The following is a 22,625-nucleotide window of genomic DNA, read 5'->3' on the forward strand; positions in this document are numbered from 1 at the left end:
TGTCTTTATGCTTTTAGAGATTTCATAATCTTCTTGCTTTTGATTATGTAGTTTCTATACTAGGGTTTCTGTTTTTCTGCATTTGGGATTGTTGAACTCATAATTATGAGATGAAGAGTAAAACTAAGCTCTGTTTCTCTGCATTTGTTGAATTGGTTGTTTTAGCCGACAAGTACACTTCCCCTGCGCTTTTCAAATCATGCACTAAGTTTATGGGGTTTGAAGAGGGAAGGCAGATTCATGGAATGGTTGCCAAGAAGGGTTTTATATGTGATCTTTATGGTGCAAAACCCTCCACTTTTATAGTGTTTATGGCGTTGATTTGATGGGTGAGAGGTTAGCTAAAGAGGCATGTCTAGGAATTACAATTAAGTCATTTTCATTGAGCTCTATTTTCCTAGTTTTAGTGCATCCTTTCAAAGTGGGTAGTATTACTAGAGGTGATAACTTGCTGAATCCGATTTGATGATCTCCGCCGGAGTTACCTGCAAAACAGAACTGGAGACGGGATCTCCAGGAAAACTCTCCGACGATCTAGTCAGTTCTTTGTATGAAGGTTGGTAATAATAGCATTACGGGGAAAAATGTGAACGTACCTCTCCCCTTTGGCCTTATGGCTTTTTATAAGTGTTCTTAAGTAACCGCCGAGGGCGGTTACTCCTTCCAGGCCACGTTCCGAGGGCGGTTACTCCTTTTTAGGCCATGTCCCTTTCGTGGCTTTCGTGGCAACAAACGTGGTATCGTTTGTTCTGAGTGGGAGTTTTGATGCTCTATTTAGGAATTCGGGGCAGTTACTTACTTCACCCGCTTCCTCTATTCGGGCTCTATTCGGGTCCCATCCGATCCTAGACCATGGGTCTAAGTATGGGCTGGGCCCGTGTAATGAATTCGGCCCGGTTTGGCTTCGCGGGTCATCACATGCCTCCCCCTTAGTTTGGCAAGAGCCCTTTAGGGTCTTTTTATAGGGGACTCTTCGTTTTTGTCTGGATATTCAAAATTCAAAAATTGTGAATTTCCTTGTCCATCGTTTCTTTTCCGGCATCGTCGTTTCTTTTCCGGCATCAACCTCTTCGCGTTCATTCTTCTCTGTGTAGTCTTTCATATGTAAGTTTTCCTTTCCACAACTTGTACCTCGCTCGACTCTTTACTTCTGTTCATTTTTCTTCATCAATATGTCGAACCCTGACCTCGACTTCGCACCGTTCGACGAAAATTACGTCCGCGAGGTATCTCATGAGGTCGATGAGATGGTTGATGAAGCTTCAACCAGCTCTCCTGGGTCTGATTCTCATCCCGCCGACTTCCTCCACCTAGCGAATACATCCGATGAGGGTTTAGGTTTTGACCCTAAAAAGTTGATTCCGCCACCTGTCCCAACCCCTCGTTTGCTACCGAAGAAGGACAGATCGGGAAGCCTAGTTTGTCAGGAGACAATTGATGACTTGCGGGAGCAGTATTCTTGGCTTCAAGGTCTCGAAGCCCTCATTCCCGGGGAGGATAGAGGACCGGGCGACTACCCAAAGGGGTATTTCACCATTTTCGTCGCCCAGATTATCTGCGGTTTCACGTATCCGCTGGCGGATGAGATTGCCTCCGTCCTTGGCGGTTACGGAATCGCACCTGGTCAATTGCATCCCAACGGATGGGCCGACTTAACTCTGGACAAATTTCTGGCGGATTGTCTGGAGGTTCCCTTCTCGCTCAAAATTTTCTCCAAGCTTCATCATTTCAAAAGTTCGGCGGGGTATTTCACTTTCATCCGTCAGAGCGGTTACTATGGTTTCGACGAGAAGCTGAACAAGATCCACGAGTGGGACCGATCTTACTTCTTTATCAAGTTTAATGAAGGGAATCCAAACTTCCTTCGCTGCTGGGGCCGGCCCAATGTAAAGAGTTTGAACTTCGGTTACCCCAGTGAGGAAGAATCCGCTGTTATAAAGTTCTTGAAGAGTACGCCTCCTTTCGTATGGACATATGATCAGGCCTTCCATATGATAAGGAGCCGAGTAGCGATTGCCTACCGCGAGGGAGATCGCGTTGTCTATATCCCTTATCGCGTTTTTGTTCAAGGTATTTTTTTATTTCCAAGTTGATGATTTCTTTTAACCCTTTGCAGGGGTGATCCTTTATCTCAACTCGCTGCAGATCGGGAGGTGAATGCCCTAGCGAGAAGGAAGAGGCGGATGGCAGGGACCACTTCCGTTGCAGGGGCGAATTCTCCTCGAGGGGCGATTACTTCTATTGAGGCGGCTTCTCCCATAAGGGCCTCCATTTCACAAGGTCCAGCTTCTGCTTCCGAGGACCTTCCCTTAACTAGGAAGCGAAAGCATAATGCGGATACAGAGTCTTCTCGTCCCAGAAAGAAAAACACCTCTGTGTCCCTCACTATTGGCGGCACACCCGTATCCGCCCCGTCCAAAGGAAAGAGCAGTACTCCAATTCACGAGGTATCTCAATCCATTCCCCCCCTTTTTTTATGTTGTTAACTTTTCCTCATGAGTTATCTGCTGTTCTCCTGATCTTTCTCCTTATGCATTCGCAGCCGATTCCCGACATCAGCGGGTGGTGGACTAGGACCTTTGGTATGGCCGTGAGCTTTTCTTGTAAGGACATTGTCTCTTCCATATGCAATGTCCTTGGGCGGCTCCCCTCTGCTTCCCGTGTGCGAGAACAAGTACCGCTTCCTACTGTAATGGAGGGGATTGAGAAGCGTGCCATAGAGGTATATTGTTGTTTTGGGGGTAGAGGCTTGTCATTCCCTTTCAAGGATCTTGTGTCCATAGTAATCGCATGTTTCTATTCGCCCTTTTTATTCACGAGCCGTTTTATATGCAGATTATCAATTTCGCGGAGGGCGCTCTCCAAAGGGATGCTGAACGAGCCAAAGAGTTGGAGAACCTTGGTACTGAATTGGCGACTCAGAAGTCGCTTTATGATGATGTCCAAGGGAAGGTAAAGGCTCTTGAAGGCGCTTGTCAGAAGGTTATGAGCGAGAAGGAGGAAGCTCTCAGATCCCTCCAGGCTAAGTCCGACGAGCTGCAAAAGGTCCTTGATGATCTAAATTCATCCAAGGAGGCTCTGGAGATGCAAAAGAAGAAAGCTGAGGAGATTCTAGCCGAAGATGGTGCTCGCATCTATTGGTATGTGGAGCGAATTCATGCCGCTTATGAGCATGGGCATCCAGATCGAGTACTTAGCCGCCCCAAGGTTCCCATCCCCGAAAAGGATCTAACTGAGAAGTGGGACAAGCTGGAAGCCGAGGATGCTGATATGGATGAGGTACTCTTCTTAGATTGGCAGAGTTTTCAGAACTCTCCAATTAGCTGCGAGATCCCTACTCAGAACGCGGAAAAAGAGGCACCACAAGACCTTTCTCAGCCTGAGCAAGAGGTACCGCCCTCTGAAGCGGTTACTGATTCGAGGGTTGAGGATTCGCTTGAAGCAGATCCGCCCACTGGAGGAGATGAGGGAGCCGCTGAAGGCGAGGAGGGCCATAGGGGTGAAGGAGAGGAAGCTGTAGCATAGTTTGATTTATATCTGGACTGTTGTATGTAACAAACTGCCCGTATATATATATTTTCTTTTTCTTGCCGCTTTACCTATACGTGCGATTGTTGTTTTATTCCTTATTGCCCTTTGTTTTCATACGTGACCCTTGCCTTTTGCCGACTCCATATTTGTATTTCCTCGTAGTTTAGTTTCGTTTGCGCTAGGGTGGCCAGACCCTTTTTGCAATTTTTTGAGTACTCGTTAATTCGCTTAATTTTATGCCTTATCTTATAATTTTTCTTTCGAAAATAATATAATCATAAGGTTAATCATAAGGTTTTGCGAGTGATGCGTAATCATGCATCCGCCTTTCTTTAAGAGGCAACACATTTATGTGTTTTTAAGTTTAACCATAAGGTTTTTGCGAGTGATGTGTAATCATGCATCCGCCTTTCTTAATAGGCAACACATTTATGTGTTTTTAAGTTTAACCATAAGGTTTTTGCGCGATTTACCCGCCTTTTGTTTGTAGATAACACACTGAAGTGGTTGTCCTAAAAAGGATCCGTACTCAGACGCTGTATGCAACAATTGAATATCTTTATTGATAAAAGAAAAGACTTTTTGTTACATTGGTATATGAAATGTGTGGGATCAAAGCCTCATTAAAACCTTTTATCAGAAAACCCAGTGGGCAAAAACTCATAAAAGGAAAAAGAGTACTCGTCATTTCCCTGAACTACCCGGCCCGTTTATAGAGGCGCAGATTTTCTAGATTCCAGGTGCGCGGGAGCTTTTTTCCGCTCATTTCTTCTATTTCAAAAGTTGATGGTCCCAGCTTCTTGGATACTCTGTATGGTCCGATCCAGTTGACGCCTAATTTGCCTTTGCCATCTCTGGATTGTATTTTATCCGCTTTTTTCAAGACCAAGTCATTCTCGTTGATTATCACTTTTCGCACCCTTCTGTCATGATATTTCTTGACCCTATTGCGGTATACTGCCATTTGCATGTAAGCTTTTTCTCTTCGTTCTTCAACAGAATCCAATGCATCTCTAATGTTGATAGGATTTTGTGTGTCGCAATAATAAATTATTCGATCTGTAGGCGACTTGATTTCAACAGGTAGGACTGCTTCGGCTCCATAAACCAGCGAGAAAGGTGTTTCGCCAGTTGCTGCTTTTACAGAAGTTCTGTATGCCCATAACATATGGGGTATCTCATCCGCCCAACCTGTTTTTTTATCGCCTAGCCGCTTCTTGATCCCTTGAATCATGGCCCTGTTGGTAAGCTCTGTCATACCATTCGATTGGGGATGGTTTACGGAAGAAAAATGATTCTTGATCCCCATGCTTTCGCAGTATGCTTTGAACTTGACACAGTTGAACTGGGTGCCGTTGTCAGTTATAAGCTTTTGCGGGATTCCAAATCGCATGATAATGTTCTCTCGTAAGAACTCGATCATTCGTTCAGGTGTTTGAGCGGTTACTGCCTCCGCTTCTACCCATTTGCTGAAGTGGTCAACTGCGACTACCAAGTACTTCCTTTTCTTTGTCGTTTCTGGGAATGGACCCACTATATCGATTCCCCATGTTGCGAATGGCCATGCCGTCATTATAGAGATTTGTTCGGCTCCGGGAACGTGCTTTTCATTCGCATGGATTTGACAGCTGTGACATTTCGCTACCATCTTCTGGGAATCCTCCATCACATTTGGCCAATAGTATCCCATTAGCTTGACTTTTCTTACCAACGCCGCGGATGCTTCATGTGCGCCGCACATTCCTTCATGGAGTTCTCGCAGTACGTAGTATCCTTCATTGCGGCTAACACATTTCAACCATGGACATGTATATGATTTTCGATACAAAGTTCCATCTCGAATGGAGTATCTCGCTGATTGTCCAATTAGCTTTCTGGCTAGGCTTTTGTCATCCGGCAAATCTCCCTGCTCCAGATATTGGCGGATGGGTATCCGCCAATCTTCATCATCTTCCAGCTCTTCAATGACCATAATCTGATCGACTTCAAATGCCGGCGCAGATCTTATCTCCAAATTGCATGCTTTTTGATTCCATGGTTCTCTACTCGCCGCTGCTTTTGCCAGTTCATCAGCCTTTGTGTTTTGGCCTCTTGGAACATGCACCATTTCCCAGATGACTCCCTTGTGTGTTAACTCCTGCGTCAATCTGCCTACTACCTGATGGTATTTGACCAGATCTTCTTGTTTCACCAGATAGTTTTTTGTGATCTGATTTATCATGAGTTTAGAATCGCTGTAGATCACCACTCTTTCTGGCGTAAGTTCATTAAGCAGCTTCAATCCGTATATCATTGCTTCATACTCTGCGGCATTATTGGTAGTTTCGAATGTTAACTTTGCCGCATAGTACAGGCGAATAACCTCCGGACCTTTGATGACGACTCCTAGTCCAGCTCCATCCGTGGACAATGCCCCATCTGTGAACATGCTCCACTCTTCTTTTTGTGCCTTTGGACGTTCATCTTCATCCCACGTGAATTCATTCACGAAATCGGCAAGTACTTGACCCTTTAGTGCTGGTCTTCCTTCGTAGCGAATATCGAATTCCCCCAGGTGAATTGACCATTCCATTAATCGGCCGGATGCGTCAGGTTTCTACAGTACCTTCCGCATTGGAATTCCGGTTCTCACAATGATAGTATGCGCCTGAAAGTATGGTTTTAGCCTAGCCGCCGTGGTTATCACCGCGAGAGCCATTTTGTCCAACTTCGAATACCGAAGTTCTGCATCCTTCAAGACTTTGCTCACATAGTACACTGGATATTGTTGGCCCTCTTCTTCTCGCACCATCACAGTGCATATCGCCATACTGGTGATGGATACGTAAAGAAATAAATCTTCTCCATCCTCCGGCCTGCTCATTAAGGGCGGATAGCATAGCAGTCGCTTTATCCCTTCGAATGCTTCTTGGCAATCCGCCGTCCATTCAAAGGACCTAGACTTTTTGATGGCGTTGTAAAGAGGTAGACATCTCCTAGCTGAGCATGATATGAATCGCCCTAATGCCACCAGCCGCCCGTTCAGTCTCTGTACTTCCCTTATGTTCCTCGGTGTCTTCATCTCCATTACTGCTTTAACTTTCTCGGGATTCGCCTCGACTCCTTTGCCACTAACAATGAAACCCAGGAATTTTCCCGCTCTTGCCTCAAATGTGCATTTCTCTGGATTCAATTTGAGGCCATATTTGATTAGCACTTCCAGGATTTCATTAATGTCCTTTGGGTGGTTCTGCATCTTCTTGCTTTTAATGATCATGTCATCCACATAGATCGAGAAGTTCTCGCCCGATTTGTCTGAAAATATTTTGTTCATCATTCGTTGATATGTTGCTCCCGCATTTTTCAGTCCAAAGGGCATCACCTTGAAGCAGTAAGTTGCCTGATGAGTTATGAATGATGTCTTGATTTCATCCGCCTTCTCCATGGGTATCTGGTGGTAGCTGGATTTCACATCTGTGAACGATAAAGCCTCAAATCCTGCAGTTCCATCTACTAATATATCAATGTTAGGCAGCGGATACATATCCTTCGGACATGCTTTATTCAGATCTTTGAAGTCGACGCACATTCTGTACGTTCCATTTGGCTTTTTGACTAGCACCACATTGGCTAGCCACTCCGGATACGTGACTTCTCGAATCGCATCCGATTTTAGCAAATCTGCCACTGCTTTTTCAATCGCCTTCTGCCGCTCTGGAGCGTGTCCTCTCTTTTTCTGTCGCACTGGGGTTGCACCTTTGTCCACATTCAACCGATGGGTTGCTATATCTGGACTTATTCCTTTCAGCACTTCATTCGGAGCGGCGAATGCCGACTCGCATTGGATCAACACCTCAGTAATGGCTTTCTTCATTTCCTCGGGGAGTCCTGCCGCTATTCGTACATTCTTGTCATTTGAGATGGCGAATAGTTCTGTTTCTCCTAATGCTTCTGCCGGCAACTTCTCATCAACTTTATCCTCTTCATCTGGCTTTGGTTCAAGTGACAATGTATAGGCTTGTTGAGACACAAGTTGATCTCCTTCAACTATGACTCGCCCTTGGTGTGTTGGCAAATGCAATGTCAAATGCTTCATTGAGATGAGCGACTCCGTTTCCGATAGGAACGGACGCCCTAGAATTATGTTGTAGGCCAACGGGAGATCAACAATTGCGAATTCTAGATCACCTCGCCATTTTAGATTCTTATCGCCCATTTCTGCTTCCAACACCACCTGTCCACTTGTTTGAGATGATTGACCCCCAAAACCAGTTACATCCATGAATGTATGTTCCACTCGCTCGTCATTAATTCCCAACTTGTTGAATGCAGTCCGAGTAATAACATTACAAGAACTGCCGGTATCAATAAGGACCCGCTTAACGTCCCATCCTTCTACGGCCATCGTAATCACCAAGGCATCCGCATGCGGCTCCGTGATTCGCGCAAATGAGTAATTGAGGGCATCCCCCCTATGCGTGTTGCTTTTTCGCTGTTCACGGCGAGCCCTTTTTGTTGGCGGCTCATAGATCCCGCCAGCTATCACGTTTATCACCCCTTTCTTCTGTTTCTTTTCGGGCCTTGCTTCTCCCTTATGCAGGAGCGTTGTTTTCTCATCAATCGTTTCTTTTCTTACGAATTGGCTTAGCTTGCCCCTCTCAATCAGCTTTTCTATTTCCTTCTTCAGTTCATAGCAATCGTTCGTGTCATGGCCGTTCAATCAGTGGAACCTGCAATATTTGTTAGGATATCGCCCCAAACTAGTTCGGCCTTTCGCCTCGGGGAACCGCACATCCTTCTTCATGGGGTTCTTTTCGATCCAAAGTAACACCTCCTGACGAGTCGTATTCAATGGTGTATGATATCCTCCCCCTTGAAAGGAGCGATCGCTTCTGCGAACAAAATTACCCTTGGACTGGGTCTGGCGCCGATTGTCCGAAGTGGATCTAGCAGCATCTCTCTCTCTCCGGGTTTGAGCTCTATGTTCTCTGTTGACATCGTCCACTTCCATGAATTCCTTAGCTATCTTCATGAGTTCGGCCACTGTGCGTGGCTTGTTGCGGATGATTTTCTCCCGCATGCTCCAATCCGTGGTTCCATCCGCCATGATGTTGCGAATGCTCACGATATCCGGGATCTGCAACCGCACTAGAATATCGTTGAATGCGACAACAAATTCCCTTAGGGAATTATAGTTCCTCTGTTTGATCTCCTTCAGCTGCCTATCCGTCACATCCGTTGCTTTACAGCCCACGAACTTTGCGCAGAAATCACGACTGTATTGATTCCAGTTGTGAATAGATTCAGCAGGTAAAGACTGAAACCAATCAGATGCCGCTCCGCCCAAAGTGGTCGAGAATAATCTGCAAATTATGCTTTCACTCTCTCCGGCAACATCCATTAATTCTCTGTAGTTCCTGACATGAGCCTCAGGATCAGAATTTGGATCCCCATAGTATTTAGGTATCGCCGGCGCCTTTATCCTGTGATCTGGTATAAATTCCTGCAACGACGGAGCAAAAGACGAATCACTCTGCACCTCTGCTCTCGCCCTAGGCGTGTACCCCATTCGCTCCATCATGTTCCGTAGTTGATCTTCCAACTCAGGATGGGGTATTCGCCGAATCTCCTCCATCCGCTGCTGGTGAACTCTGGGTGACATCCACCCGCCTATTGATGTTGAGATTTGTTCTCGCCGTGGTTCTAGCCGCCGTCCGGTTATAGGATCAAAGTTCCAAGTGTGCCCCTGCCCAGACGTATTCGCCCCAGACGTCATTAACTCTGAATGCCCGCAAACCAAAGGCTCCGTGTGTTGTAGTGGAAGGATTCCTGGTATTCCCGACGTCGGTTGGGATGTTTGCCAGGTCGGATGGATCGTCATACTAGGATCGTGATACGAGTAGTTGCCTGGGTGGCTGTGTGGGTTCATGCGACTACTCTGACCTATCTGATTTGGCTCTCGAGATGGCTGTGGAAGCGCAGATATGGTGGCAGTAGTCGATGGTGTGTGGAGATGACAACAGGTTGTTGAGGAGCAGCCGCCACGGCATTATTGTGATCAGCGATTGCGGTTAGTAAACCAATCATCCGATCTCCCGCCGCTTGGCTCATATTTGAAGCCAAGACTTGTCCTGCCATTTGGACGAAATCGCTATTGGACATCTCCATCTCAGTTTGCACTTGGACTTCCAATAATGGACTCAATTGTCCCGAAGGGTTCGTCGAGCTAGGCACCACAGGTTGTGTACTCGCAGGCTGCGAATTCGCAGTCCGTGGACCCCTTGAGTTCATACTAGTTGATCTGGTTGTAACGCCGGTCGTTCGTGATGGTTCAGACATGTTCTTTGTGTACCTTTAACCAAATGTTGGTAAAAAAGGTCCACGCTCACCGCACCAATGATAACTTGCTGAATCCGATTTGATGATCTCCGCCGGAGTTACATGCAAAACAGAACCGGAGACGGGATCTCCGGGAAAACTCTCCGACGATCTAGTCAGTTCTTTGTATGAAGGTTGGTAATAATAGCATTACGGGGAAAAATGTGAACGTACCTCTCCCCTTTGGCCTTATGGCTTTTTATAAGTGTTCTTAAGTAACCGCCGAGGGCGGTCACTCCTTCCAGGCCACGTTCCGAGGGCGGTTACTCCTTTTTAGGCCATGTCCCTTTCGTGGCTTTCGTGGCAACAAACGTGGTATCGTTTGTTCTGAGTGGGAGTTTTGATGCTCCATTTAGGAATTCGGGGCAGTTACTTACTTCACCCGCTTCCTCTATTCGGGCTCTATTCGGGTCCCATCCGATCCTAGACCATGGGTCTAAGTATGGGCTGGGCCCGTGTAATGAATTCGGCCCGATTTGGCTTCGCGGGTCATCAAGAGGCCTTCAAGGCTACAAGCGATCCCATATGTGCTTTGAGTTCTTAAGCGACATCTGATGCAAGTGTTGACTGTTATAAAAAAAATAAGCCTCAGGTGCAGAGGATCTCCTTTGTGGCTCACTCATTAGGTGGTCTTGTTGCGAGATATGCTGTTGCAAGTTTGTATCAAGAGTCACAGAAAATGGTTTTTTCAAGTTCTTATAGAAAATCCTTAACTAAAGAAAATTTGAATTCAGTGCCATGCCATGATTAAGTCAGAATTGCTGGATTGGAACCATGAACTTTATAGCAGCTGCAACACCACATCTTGGTTCAAGAGGAAATAAAGAGGTCAACTGATCAATATATCCCTGTGTTTAGTTCAAATATGTTTCGTTACACCATTGACTTTTGTAAGCTTATCTAGAAAATGCCACTTGTAATTGTATATACACCATTGACTTTTGTAAGCTTATCTAGAAAATGCCAACTCCAAACTAGTTTTTTTATTTTATTCAGCCCATCCACTAGTTAATCTAATCTAATCTACTCATATTCAATATCATGTACTGGTTTTATACGATGATATTAGATTAAATTTTAGTGTATGAAAAGTCTTCAATTAGTAGAACAATTACTCATTGACCGTTTTATAATAGTTTACTTTTACTTTCCCTCTATCTATGTACGGAATCGAAATAATTTGATGTTACAATATATATTTTAAGTTTTAAAATTTAAAATTTAGATTTAGTTAAATGATAATTTGATACTAGAGATGAAGTGATATAGTTGCACTTATGCTCTAAATTTGTTGAATTGCAGACCTGATGATACTCCATGGGATGGAGGTAAATTCAACTATTCTACATGACCAACTTGGGGTTTCTTAATTATTTGCAGTTGAATAGCACCCTACTTGGTTTTTTTTTTTTTGTATTTTTTTCTAGAGGACTGCCTTTTGTAAATTTTAACAAATAAAATCTGGCATCCTAAAGTTTATCTTATGTCCTGAAAGGGAAAATTATTTATGATGCAATTTGCTGATCTGTCTTTTTGGCTTTTTGGAGTCTTTAAGTCTCTCTTTTTGGGGGGTTGGAGTTTTTAAGTCCACCTGTACTGAATTTTGATGTCTTATCTTATGAAACATTAGTTGTTGCATAATTTATCAATCTAGAACTAATGAATTAATGCTTGGGTAGGACAAACTGGGATTGAAATATTAACTGGAAAAGGAATAAAATCCTTAATGTTGCTGAGTCCATTACCTTTTTGTTTATTATTTTCTGATCAGCAAGCCATGGACTTACCATCAAATGCATAGTCTGGCTTGTTGCTGTGGAGTTCCATTGATTTTTTTTCTTCATATATATCTGATAAATAGAGGATGTGCTTTGCCAGAGTTTCATCGTTCTTCTTGTTTTCTTCTAGTTAGTTAGCGCAATGATTGATTTTGTCTGTTGCATCGGATTACTTCTTTCACATAGGATTTCATGAGAGCTTCTAACATGAGTTACTAATTGTTGATTTGGAAAACAGGAGGGGCGTCGAGTGCATGTCACTGAAAGATACTTGGCTGAACCTGACAGAATTGTTGGCGAGTTGCTACAACCAGGCGGTTACCTGAAGTTAATTGAGTTGGAACTTGAAGGTATCATAGAAAAAAAACAGTTTTCTAAAGCTACTACTACTATGTTTGATTTTAAATGCATTGATAATGGTCTGGTTACGCCTATATCCTGCATTCATATTATAGTAGGGCCACTTGCTTAAGCAACCATGACATTTTTTGCAGATTGTGTGGAAGAAGGTGTTTGGTTATGCTCTTTTCAAGGATGGAAAACATACCCAACTTGCTTATCCCTTGGAAAAGTTCCATTCTGATATAGCGGGAAGGAGCTTTCACAATGGTCATTTTATACAGAGGATGCGGGAAAAAGATGCATCCCTTCCCAAGTATGTTCATTATCGTGTAACTTTGAATTGGTCTTAAAATCATGACATTAGTAACTTCTTGCTTGTCTTTAGAAGAAAAGACCTTATGCATTATCAAGTTGTATATTGTGATCATAATTCAAATGTGATTTATCTAAACTTTGTTTTTCTTTACCTAGTGTACAATTGGAGCAAGGAACTGTTAGTTCTCTTCTTGAAGAGCAAGGGACAATCAAAGGAGTGCAGTACAAAACAAAAACCGGTGAAGAGCTCAATGCTTTTGCACCTTTGACAATTGTTTGTGATGGATGCTTCGCTCTCTTTGCAACCCTAAGGTGATAAATCATGATCTTGTAGAATAATAGTGGATCATTAGTTTAGGATTTTTTGGAGGTGCTTGTTATCTTTCCTAAAAAATTTCACCTTTATTATTACTATATTATCAGTATGTGAGACGTTCTCTAAATTAATTTTAATTTCTCATATTTTCTACAGGTTGATGTGCCTTCTTGTTTTGTTGGGTTGGTCCTGGAGAATTGTCAACTTCCTTATGCAAATCATGGAGTAGTACAGAAGTTCGCTGTCTGGTTGATGTACCTAGCCAGAAGGTTCCTTCTATTTCAAATGGCGAAATGACAAGCTATTTGAAGAACGTTGTGGCTCTAAGAAATTGTGTAGCTTTGCTTTTACCCATTGTAATTTTTTGTTGACCACAAATTAGAAATGAAATTCTAAATTATTTTTATGGTGTTTTGGACTGAGGTATGTAATGAATATTGCCGGTTCCGTCTGAAATATATGATTCTTCTGTAGCAAATGACGTAAATTTTATGCTAGATGCTGTAAAATTTTGTAAATTTTTTTTTTTAAAAAATATCAATATTTTGGGTCGCACGTGAGGAAGGAGCGATACAAAGTGTACCAGATTAATCGGAGAGCTTGTGTCGCGCTCCAAGGGTGCGTGACACAAGAATTATCATATGTTGTGTCGCATACTCTAGAAGCGCGTCACAAGAGTTAATGCTCTATAGTATCGCGCGCGGGAGAAGTGCGACACAACAGATGAGTAACTTGTGTCGCTCTCAAGAGCGATGCAAAGTTCTTGTGTCGCAACCCTGTTGTGTCGCACAAAAGTGCGACACAACAACTTGAAAAAGTGCGACACAAGTAAGCATTTCTGTACTAGTGTAGTGAACGGATCTCTCATGCTGTCCTGAAGATTTGCTCAGCTTCTACTTTATTCGTCGTCTTTGTTTTTTGTCAACTTCTATGCTGAGTTCTCTTTTAGTCAGTTTTGTTTTGCACGACAACTAGTGAGAGGACTTCTGATGCTGAGTTCCATTCCACTTACCTTGGTTGAACTTCAGGCTTCTATTCTTTTGATATTGAGTTCAATCTTACTCATTTTGTTCTTTGATTTCATGCTGACTTCATCCTGTCTTACTTTCTGTATCTTTTTGTATTTTAAGTTTACACTCAACATTGAACAAAAAGATTAGTACAATTAAATCAAAGCACTTAAATTTAATTGTCTCTTAATCATGGATGATTTTGTCAAATCAAAATCTTGTGGAAATGTGTTTCAACAGGACGTATTGATCGCAAGCACAAAAGGCGGACCAGATCTCGTAAGCAAAGACGATCTAGATCTCGTTCCCACCGTAGACACCGAGCTAGATCACCCCGCCAAGGAAGGTCACCACCACCCTAGAGCGAGAAGGGGGCGAACGCCGAGCTGGATCACCTCGCCAGGAGATACCACAGCCGCCACCAGAGCAAGGAGGAGGCGGACGTCCACCACCAAGAGGACGAGGCAGAGGTGGTAGAAGGTCACCATCAGATCTTTCATCAGAATCTAGGTCCTCTTCCTCTCAACAGAGTAGATCCCATAGTAGGAGACGCTCAAGAATGGATCCCAATTTCTTAACTGAGCAAATCCGGGAAGAAATGCGTAGGCAGAATGAAGAGAATGCAAGACATAATCCTTTTGCTAATAGAGAATCTCCCTTCACAAGGCGGATCGAAGATGTGGAAACTGATAGGCAATTCAAAATCCCAAACATACCCATCTATTCAGGGGAAGATACTCCTAAGACCCATGCGAGGAAGTATCGTATAGCGAAGCAGTCTTGTGTCGAATGTTCATAACCACACTAAAAGGACCAGCGTATGATTGGTTCCAATCTCTCCCGCTAGGGTCAATTGATAGCTGGAATCAGTTGAGTAGCGAGTTTTGTGCAAAGTTCGCAGGGAGTATTCCACCCATTGTTTCATCGCGAAAGCTCTTTGAGTTAAAGCAAAAGGAGGACGAGTCTCTCAGAGATTATGTCAATAAGTTTAACAAGTTGTGCATCCGGGTGGTGGACGTGGATGTCTCCATAGCTGTAGAGGCAGTGATAAAGAATACGACTTGAAAAAGCTTGCAAGAGGATCTGATCAGACGTAAGCCTAGGACCACTGCAGAGTTGATGGAAAGATGCAAGGATTTCATGGAAACATATGAATTTTAAAAATAAAAATATCTGGTGACCTTAATTATATAACAATATAAAAAATATAACAATACAATATTGTAACTAGACTAGGATATAATTTGCTCATAATTATATGTCAAGCCCCGTTAGGCTTGACCCTTCCCAACCCTTTTAACCAAATTTCCTTTAAACATATGACTACCAGACTCTTCAACATCTAACTGTGCAACTGATTACATCTCGAGCTCCAAAAATCATCTGCGTCCGCTGAATCCCGCCTCCGCTCGATTGGGTAAAAGTGAACACTAACAGTTCTTCCTTGAGCCCATCAGGAGCTGCTGGTGCCGGAGGAATTTTTTGATCCATGGGTGGGTTCGCTTGTGGTTGCTTCGCCTTCCCAATTGCCTCGGCTCCTGCTTACATAGCTGAAATTCTCGCAGTTATTTTTGCAATGGACCTAGCGTGGGAAAGAGGTTGGCTCAAATTATGGGTTGAATCTGACTCAACTCATATAGTGAACTTAATTCGACATAGATCTGATGCAGTCCCCTGGAAATGGAAATCAGTACTTGGCACATTTTCAGACAAGGAAATCAAGCTACCGACGCCCTTACCTGCTACGGAGTTACTGCCTCTGGCATTTGCTGGTGGCCGGCCTCACCAAGTTTTTGCCATTCCTTCATTCTAGATGTAATGCTCCTCAATTTAGTTTCCTTTAATTTTTTCCCTCTCTTGCTGTAAGACTTTTATTTTTATTTATGATATTGGGTTTGTAGGTCTCGGGGTCTGACTTCTTGTCCTGCTGGTCCCGACCTTGATTTCAAAAGAACACCTTTAAACATAAAATTGAATTCATTGAATTTAAACCACTAAATTTGTTTTAATAATTACACTGTTGTACATATATATATTTTTGACAAATAATTAATATCATATTTATACCATCGTCTCCTTAGGAAAGTGAGTTATTTCCATATACATGTTTTGGTTGGGTGATAATATCCAATTATTATATTATATATAATAAGAAAAATGTAAATTTGTCAACCTTAGAAAATATGCATGAATCAAAATTGAATTCATTGCATATAGACCATTAAAATTGTTTTAGTGATGTTTCCACTATTTTCAATTTCTTGTAGGTCTTTAAGATGGAAAACAGTGGAATTGTGGGATTATATACTTGCACTTAGAGATTTATTCAAAGTGCATTTTAATCCTTAAAAAAATTACATTTTAATGTTACATTAGGATTTAAATTTCTTCTATAACCTATGAATTGCAAAAAAAAGAAAAAAAAAAGAAACTTCAAGAATAACCTAATTGAATTGTCAATAATAAAAGTTTGAATTAAAACAGACAATAAATTTAAAAGAAGAAGAAATCTAATTGGATTGAAAATCATTATATGTTTCATCCCTTTTTTCTAAGAAAGATTAAGATGTCAAATTCCACCGGTTCAGTTCAGTTGCTGATGGAAGAATTGAAAACCCTAACCGGTAAATTAAGTCTACTGAATCCAGTATAATCCTTCGATTCAAAATCCAATCTATTGAATGAACAAACATACATACAAGATTTAATTGGCTGGCAAAAAAAAAAAACCAAAACAATAAAAAAAGCTTGATTTCCCATTGAAGAATGAAAAATAAGATCTATTCAAATAAGGACATCAGAAACGGAAAAAAGAAAAAAGAAAACAAAGTCCAATACTAATGTATTTAGTACTCTTTGCTTCCCAAAACCTTTCTGTGAATGCAACCTATGAATCTGGTTTATTGATTTATTTTGTTTGAATCTGCAACAACAAAATAACCTTGATAACTGTTAATTTTATACACTCAAACCCTTGAAGATTTATAAACATCATACTGCACTCAAACAAACTACAACTCACCTTGGTTTTGGCTCCAGATTTGATTGTTGAAAATGGTCCTCCTCAGATCTGTTAAATTTCGCCAAATAAAGACTACTCTAATGGCTAAAATTGCAAAATGTCGCGGGCGATCAACAATAGCTAAGAGAGGAAACACCTCCTCCTTCTCTTTGGTTATTGCCGGCGACATGTGCAATCTTGGCCAGAGTAGCCATGGAGATAATTTTCTCTTCTTTTTTCAACAAGGTGTATAATATACATTGAACACAACCACTCATCAACCCCCACTCTATATATACAGATCTAGTAACCTTCACCTACCCCCCAATGTATATATGGAATCTAGACCATTATTTAAAGTTCATAAAATTAATGTTATTATTTTTATTTGTATATGTAACTGCTTAAACAAATTCTGAAAGTAGCACCATTTTTCCTAAAAAATGAAATGTTATAGTTTTGTTTATCTACAATTTACACAAAATGATATTCGTTTTTTTGTTATATGATTATCTTGCCTCTATTTTGTTTTATTCATTATTTTTTCTTTAATTTATAAAACAAAAAGACTACATACATATTGAATCCTTTGAAATGTCCATAAAACCTATTGACCAACTAAATTTTAAGAATCTTTCATTAGGCGCATAAACATATGGTTAATAATGTGACATGATAATCTACTATTGCTACATGTTTTATAAGAATAAATTTGAACAAATTGAAACACATGTACTACTTCAAATATGTTTAGAAGGCCAACAACAGTTCACTTTATAGATAAAGAATTATCTCAAAAAAATCCTGTATCACATTCTTCATCGTAAAAACCGATCACTTAATTGGCCACATTGACGCTTTTTAATTTCATTTATAAATACCTGCACTTTTCAAATTATAGTTAGTTCATTGCATTTGTTTTTTGCTTAATACATTTTTATTCTCATGTATTTGTTTAAAAAATTCAAATGCTCCATGTATTTTGAAAAAGTTTTTGAAAGACACAAATAAGCCCTTTGAATATTCTTAAACTGATCTATTGGTCCCTAAACTTTCTTAAAGTGGTCAATAAGTTTTTCAGCTCTAAATTCAAAGGATCCATGATCCATATTCAACCTTGCTGTTTTATAAAAAAATATATAAGGGCCAAATTTGACCCTAATAAATGAAATGGTATAAATGTAATCTTAATATTTCCAAGCAAGATAAATTTTAGCTATACATTACTGAAAATTTGAAAATATTAGTTTGACTGCTATTTGAACTCTCACATCAGAAATTTCAAATATCAATTATGTCTAACCACTGGTCTATAGTAAGTTTTACATGGTCAATTACTACCAAAGTGAATTTGGTCAATCTAGGCTCACTAAATTCTTACAATGGAGATTAAAATCATCTAATGTAATTTTTACCTGGTTAGTCATGTCTAAACCAATGTTTTAGAAACTAAGCAAACTTATTATTTACACATTTTTGTGTGAACAAGTTGCATATAGCCCGTGCAAAGTGACAGATCTCCATCAGTGCATTCTACATATTGTTGAAATAATAAACTTATAATTAATGGAGTCTTTAATTTGGTACATTGTATTGTTCAAGAGTCATTTCTGTATTTATCAAGAGTTGTATTGTTTCACAAAGAGTCATCTGTATTTACAGAAAGTTATTTATTTGATCCAACACATATATTTAAGAACTAGTTTTAGACCCGTGCTTTGCACGGTCGTTTTATTCTTTTTATTAACATTCGTAGCTATTCAGAATTACATATATTAAAATGTAATATATCTATAATTATTATTATTTAATCTACTGAATACTGTATAATGAATGATGAATGATTCAATCAATATTATTCAATACTTCTTTGAATTCCTTTTTTGTTAGTAACTCTCGAGACTGCCACATACATTTGATCATGGCTGAATACTGGACGTGGAAGATATAATCCAACATGTGCTAGTGATTGTCCTTGACTTTTATTTATTGCCATTGCAAAACATACAACCAAAGGATATTGTCTTCTTTGAAATCTGAAAGGTAATTTGATATCTGATGGAGTCAAGGAATGTAATTTTTTATCCAATTTTGATCTATATTACGTAGTAATATGACAGGTATTCCAACCTTCAAAAATTTTAAATAAACCTGAAATAGTTTGTATAAATTTGTATACTTTATGATTTTTGAAAAATATTAATTTAGGTTCAACGTACAAAATAGAACCAATATAAGCTTACCGTTTTAAAAAATGGTACTAATTTAGGCCTCAATAACGGATTGGACGCGCCATTCATATTAATCCGTTAGAAACAGAATTTAACAGGAAAAATTTGTATACTTTATGATTTTTGGGAAATATTAATTTAGGTTCAACGTACAAAATAGAACTAATATAAGCTTAACGTTTAAAAAAAATGGTACCAATTTAGGCCTCGATAACGGATTGGACACGCCATTCATATTAATCCATTAGGAACAGAACTTAACGGGATATATTTGTATACTTTATGATTTTTGGGAAATATTAATTTAGGTTCAACGTACAAAATAGAACCAATATAAGCTTAACGTTTAAAAAATGGTACCAATTTAGGCATCGATAACAGATTGGACACGCCATTCATATTAATCCGTTAGGAACAGAACTTAACAGGATAATATGAATAATGTGTCTCATTCTGTTATCGAGGTTCAAGTGTAAAATTGTACCAAACATATGAAAATTTACAATAGTTTCAAAATTCCACATTTCCCAAATCTCTATTTTTGTTTTGTAATTTTATCAAATTTCATCAGATATCATCTGATACATAAAGACCCGTGGTGGTGGAAACTAAATGGCTGTTTGGCGAAGCTACTGTTATGTATCATAAACATGATTATTAGCCATCCCAAATACAAAAAAAGAAGACCAACTTCATCTGCATCCTCAGATGAATTTCTAGAACTGCAAACACTACACAGGGAACAGAACAAAGTTTCTCTATTGGGAATTAATATTTCATTAATATTACCTCTTCCCGGAATTAATATTATCTAAACAGGATCTCTTATAACTTAAATGTAGAATAGCCATCATCATTCTGCAAATTGCAGGAACAGAGATATTTGAATCTTAAATGTTTTCATAGGAAATCACAATCAAACAAACAATCCACACGCAAAGCACAAGAAAGTAGCACAAATCCTAATCAAGGTAACGATCCTTCATAAGAACAACTTCCACAACAAAGATAGAACATGCAGCAAAGAAAAACAAACAATAAAAAATTAGAATATGTAACCAATCGTAACTCAATGATTAAAAAGAAGAAAGACAATCGAGGAGTCAATTAAATTCACAAATTAGAGAATAGCAGTTACCATAGAAACAGCGGATAGGTGATCCCGGTTCAGAAATAGCAAAGGATTTCAGCAAGAGAAAACGATACAAAGCGATCCCTGTTCAGAAATAGCAAACGATTTCAAACGATTTTAGGTGACCACCCAGTTCAGAAAGAGGAGTCAATTAAATTCACAAATTAGAGAATAGCAGTTACCATAGAAATCGGTTGTAGGTCCTTTGGTTTTTCTGGGCTCTTACCCCTCTTGTTCCAACCAAAAAAGTTACCATAGAAACAGCGGATAGGCGATCCCAATTCAGAAATAGCAAACGATTTCAGCAAGAGCAAACGATACAAAGAGATCCCTATTCAGCAATACCCAGTTCAGAAAGAGGAGTCAATTAAATTCACAAATTAGAGAAAGAAATCAATGAAGAGAGATAATGAAGAGGGCTAAAAAATAGATAGAAGTTGAAGAAACTCACCTTTGAAACTGCATTTTGGAAGAAGCGTAGAGATAATATGGCGAGTGGAAGAAATTATAATATGAGAAGCGTTGCCCAAATACTAATTTGGCCAAATCATCTCCAACAATTCCACTGAACCAACAATTCCTATGGAAACAGAAAACATAGATAAACACAAAATCAAAAACAAAAAGGGTTAGTAATTTCTCAATAAAATTTGAACATAAACATAGATAAACACAGATCAAAAACAGGATTCATACTTTAACCCGTGGAAAGATACTATCAACTGATCTTTTTCCATGTTGAGCAAAGGTAAACAAACTCCCAGAAAAATCAAAATCCCACTCAAATTAAGCATGAACGGAACTTTGGTTCATCAAGTTCACCATAAAACCTAGAACTCATTCTTTCCCAAATTCAACCATCCGCAACCAAACTCAACAAAGACCTTACTGTCGAAAAATGGAATCTTTGAGGCATGAGCAACATAATCAAAGGTCCAAAACTGTAAAATTTCTCTTCTAATCTATATTATCCGCAGAACCCAAAATGAAAAAACAAACAAACACAAAAAAAACCCTAAAAACTAAGAAAGAAAGAATTACCAGAATTACCCATACACAATCGATTTTACATAAGCATTGCTCAATAACAGAAAATGAAAGCGAAAAAAAAAACATTACCTGCATCTAAATGAGCGAGAGAGAAACCTAATAACATCAATTAGAAGAATGAGTATCCAAACACATAAAGAGAATGGAAGGTTAAGGGGTTAGGAAACAGCACAAACAACACATGGTGTCGTTTTAGAAAGCAAGAAAGAAAACCCATAAGAATCATAAGAAAAAAACAAAATCAATGGAAAAAAATAAGATAGACATATAGCAAGGATAGATAAAAGCAAACTCATCGGTGAGAAACGCCAAATAATTTACCAAACCCATCCTCAAATTCCAGAGGAAGAGAAGAAGCACCACAAACCCTCGTAATTGATGGAGGTTTTGAGCGAATTGGTGGCAATAAGGGTTCTGGGCACGGAAATTTTGAGTTTCATGAAGATGGGTGATGATCATATAGAGAAGAGCGCAAACAAACACAAAAAAAACCCTAAAAACTAAGAAAGAAAGAACTACCAGAATTACCCATACACAATCGATTTTACATAAGCATTGCTCAATAACAGAAAATGAAAGCGAAAAAAAAACATTACCTGCATCTAAATGAGCGAGAGAGAAACCTAATAACATCAATTAGAAGAATGAGTATCCAAACACATAAAGAGAATGGAAGGTTAAGGGGTTAGGAAACAGCACAAACAACACATGGTGTCGTTTTAGAAAGCAAGAAAGAAAACCCATAAGAATCATAAGAAAAAAACAAAATCAATGGAAAAAAATAAGATAGACATATAGCAAGGATAGATAAAAGCAAACTCATCGGTGAGAAACGCCAAATAATTTACCAAACCCATCCTCAAATTCCAGAGGAAGAGAAGAAGCACCACAAACCCTCGTAATTGATGGAGGTTTTGAGCGAATTGGTGGCAATAAGGGTTCTGGGCACGGAAATTTTGAGTTTCATGAAGATGGGTGATGATCATATAGAGAAGAGCGGTTGTCTATGTAAAAGTTGAAAGAACGTGGAGAAGAAATAACTGGGAATAAAAGTTGAAGAGCGGTTTTCTATGTAGGCGTAAGATACAAACCGCTGGGCATAAACAGTAGTAGAGATATTCTTTAGAAATAGGAGAGAAAAAAAGAAAAAAAAAGACTAATTTTGAGAAAAAAACACGTCAGCAAATGATATATTAAGAAACTGACACATCAGCAATTTATCTAAGGAATTAGTATATAGTATAGATATAGATAGATAGATAGATTAATTAATAGAGTTATCACATTGATTTTGACCACCTAATTCATCTGATTTAAGTTAAAGAAATAAAAAAAATTGGTTCTTCAAAAAGCATTGACTAGTATTGTGATATAGGTAGAAAATTTATAGACAATGAATTAGTCAATTGAAATTAAATTCATTTATTTAATTCTATTAGTGAGATTTAATTTTCAATAACCATCATTCAAAATTTAAAAAGAATTGTGACTGTTTAAAGATTTTTACTCCTCTACACAACTATTCCAATTGGTCCACATTTCAATCCACATATTTTTCATAC

The 22,625-nt window shown here is 39.6% G+C and overlaps 1 protein-coding gene and 1 long non-coding RNA gene across 8 annotated transcripts; one reads left to right on the forward strand and one right to left on the reverse strand.

Annotated features, from left to right (window-relative positions):
• Positions 1-11,904: 11,904 nt before the first annotated feature.
• On the forward strand, positions 11,905-13,045 carry LOC136233200 (squalene monooxygenase SE1-like). Its single transcript, XM_066022808.1, has 4 exons — positions 11,905-12,016; positions 12,161-12,321; positions 12,480-12,635; positions 12,796-13,045. Exons 2-4 carry the CDS (start codon positions 12,293-12,295, stop codon positions 12,866-12,868), a joined length of 258 nt encoding a protein of 85 aa, XP_065878880.1. The 5' UTR covers positions 11,905-12,016; positions 12,161-12,292; the 3' UTR covers positions 12,869-13,045.
• A 5,511-nt stretch (positions 13,046-18,556) lies between these two features.
• On the reverse strand, positions 18,557-22,167 carry LOC136232215 (uncharacterized). 7 transcript variants are annotated; one of them, XR_010690403.1, is made up of 5 exons: positions 21,133-22,167; positions 20,465-20,975; positions 20,196-20,344; positions 20,020-20,097; positions 19,738-19,875 (listed from the first exon to the last, which is right to left on the reverse strand). It is a non-coding gene; the product is annotated as an uncharacterized lncRNA (long non-coding RNA). The 7 variants fall into 7 exon arrangements; XR_010690398.1 differs by having other exon boundaries at positions 20,465-20,593; positions 20,710-22,165; XR_010690401.1 differs by lacking the exon at positions 19,738-19,875 and adding an exon at positions 18,557-18,686 and having other exon boundaries at positions 20,465-22,164.
• Positions 22,168-22,625: the final 458 nt, after the last annotated feature.

Source organism: Euphorbia lathyris, chromosome 6, assembly GCF_963576675.1.
Source record: "Euphorbia lathyris chromosome 6, ddEupLath1.1, whole genome shotgun sequence".
NCBI lineage: Eukaryota > Viridiplantae > Streptophyta > Magnoliopsida > Malpighiales > Euphorbiaceae > Euphorbia > Euphorbia lathyris.

Excerpts from the sequence above, each read along its gene's own strand:
- LOC136233200 (XM_066022808.1), top strand. The coding sequence starts at position 12,293 with ATGCGGGAAAAAGATGCATCCCTTCCCAA. Across the intron at positions 12,322-12,479 it reads AAAGATGCATCCCTTCCCAA|TGTACAATTGGAGCAAGGAA; the intron begins GTATGTTCATTA and ends TTCTTTACCTAG. Across the intron at positions 12,636-12,795 it reads GCTCTCTTTGCAACCCTAAG|GTTGATGTGCCTTCTTGTTT; the intron begins GTGATAAATCAT and ends TATTTTCTACAG.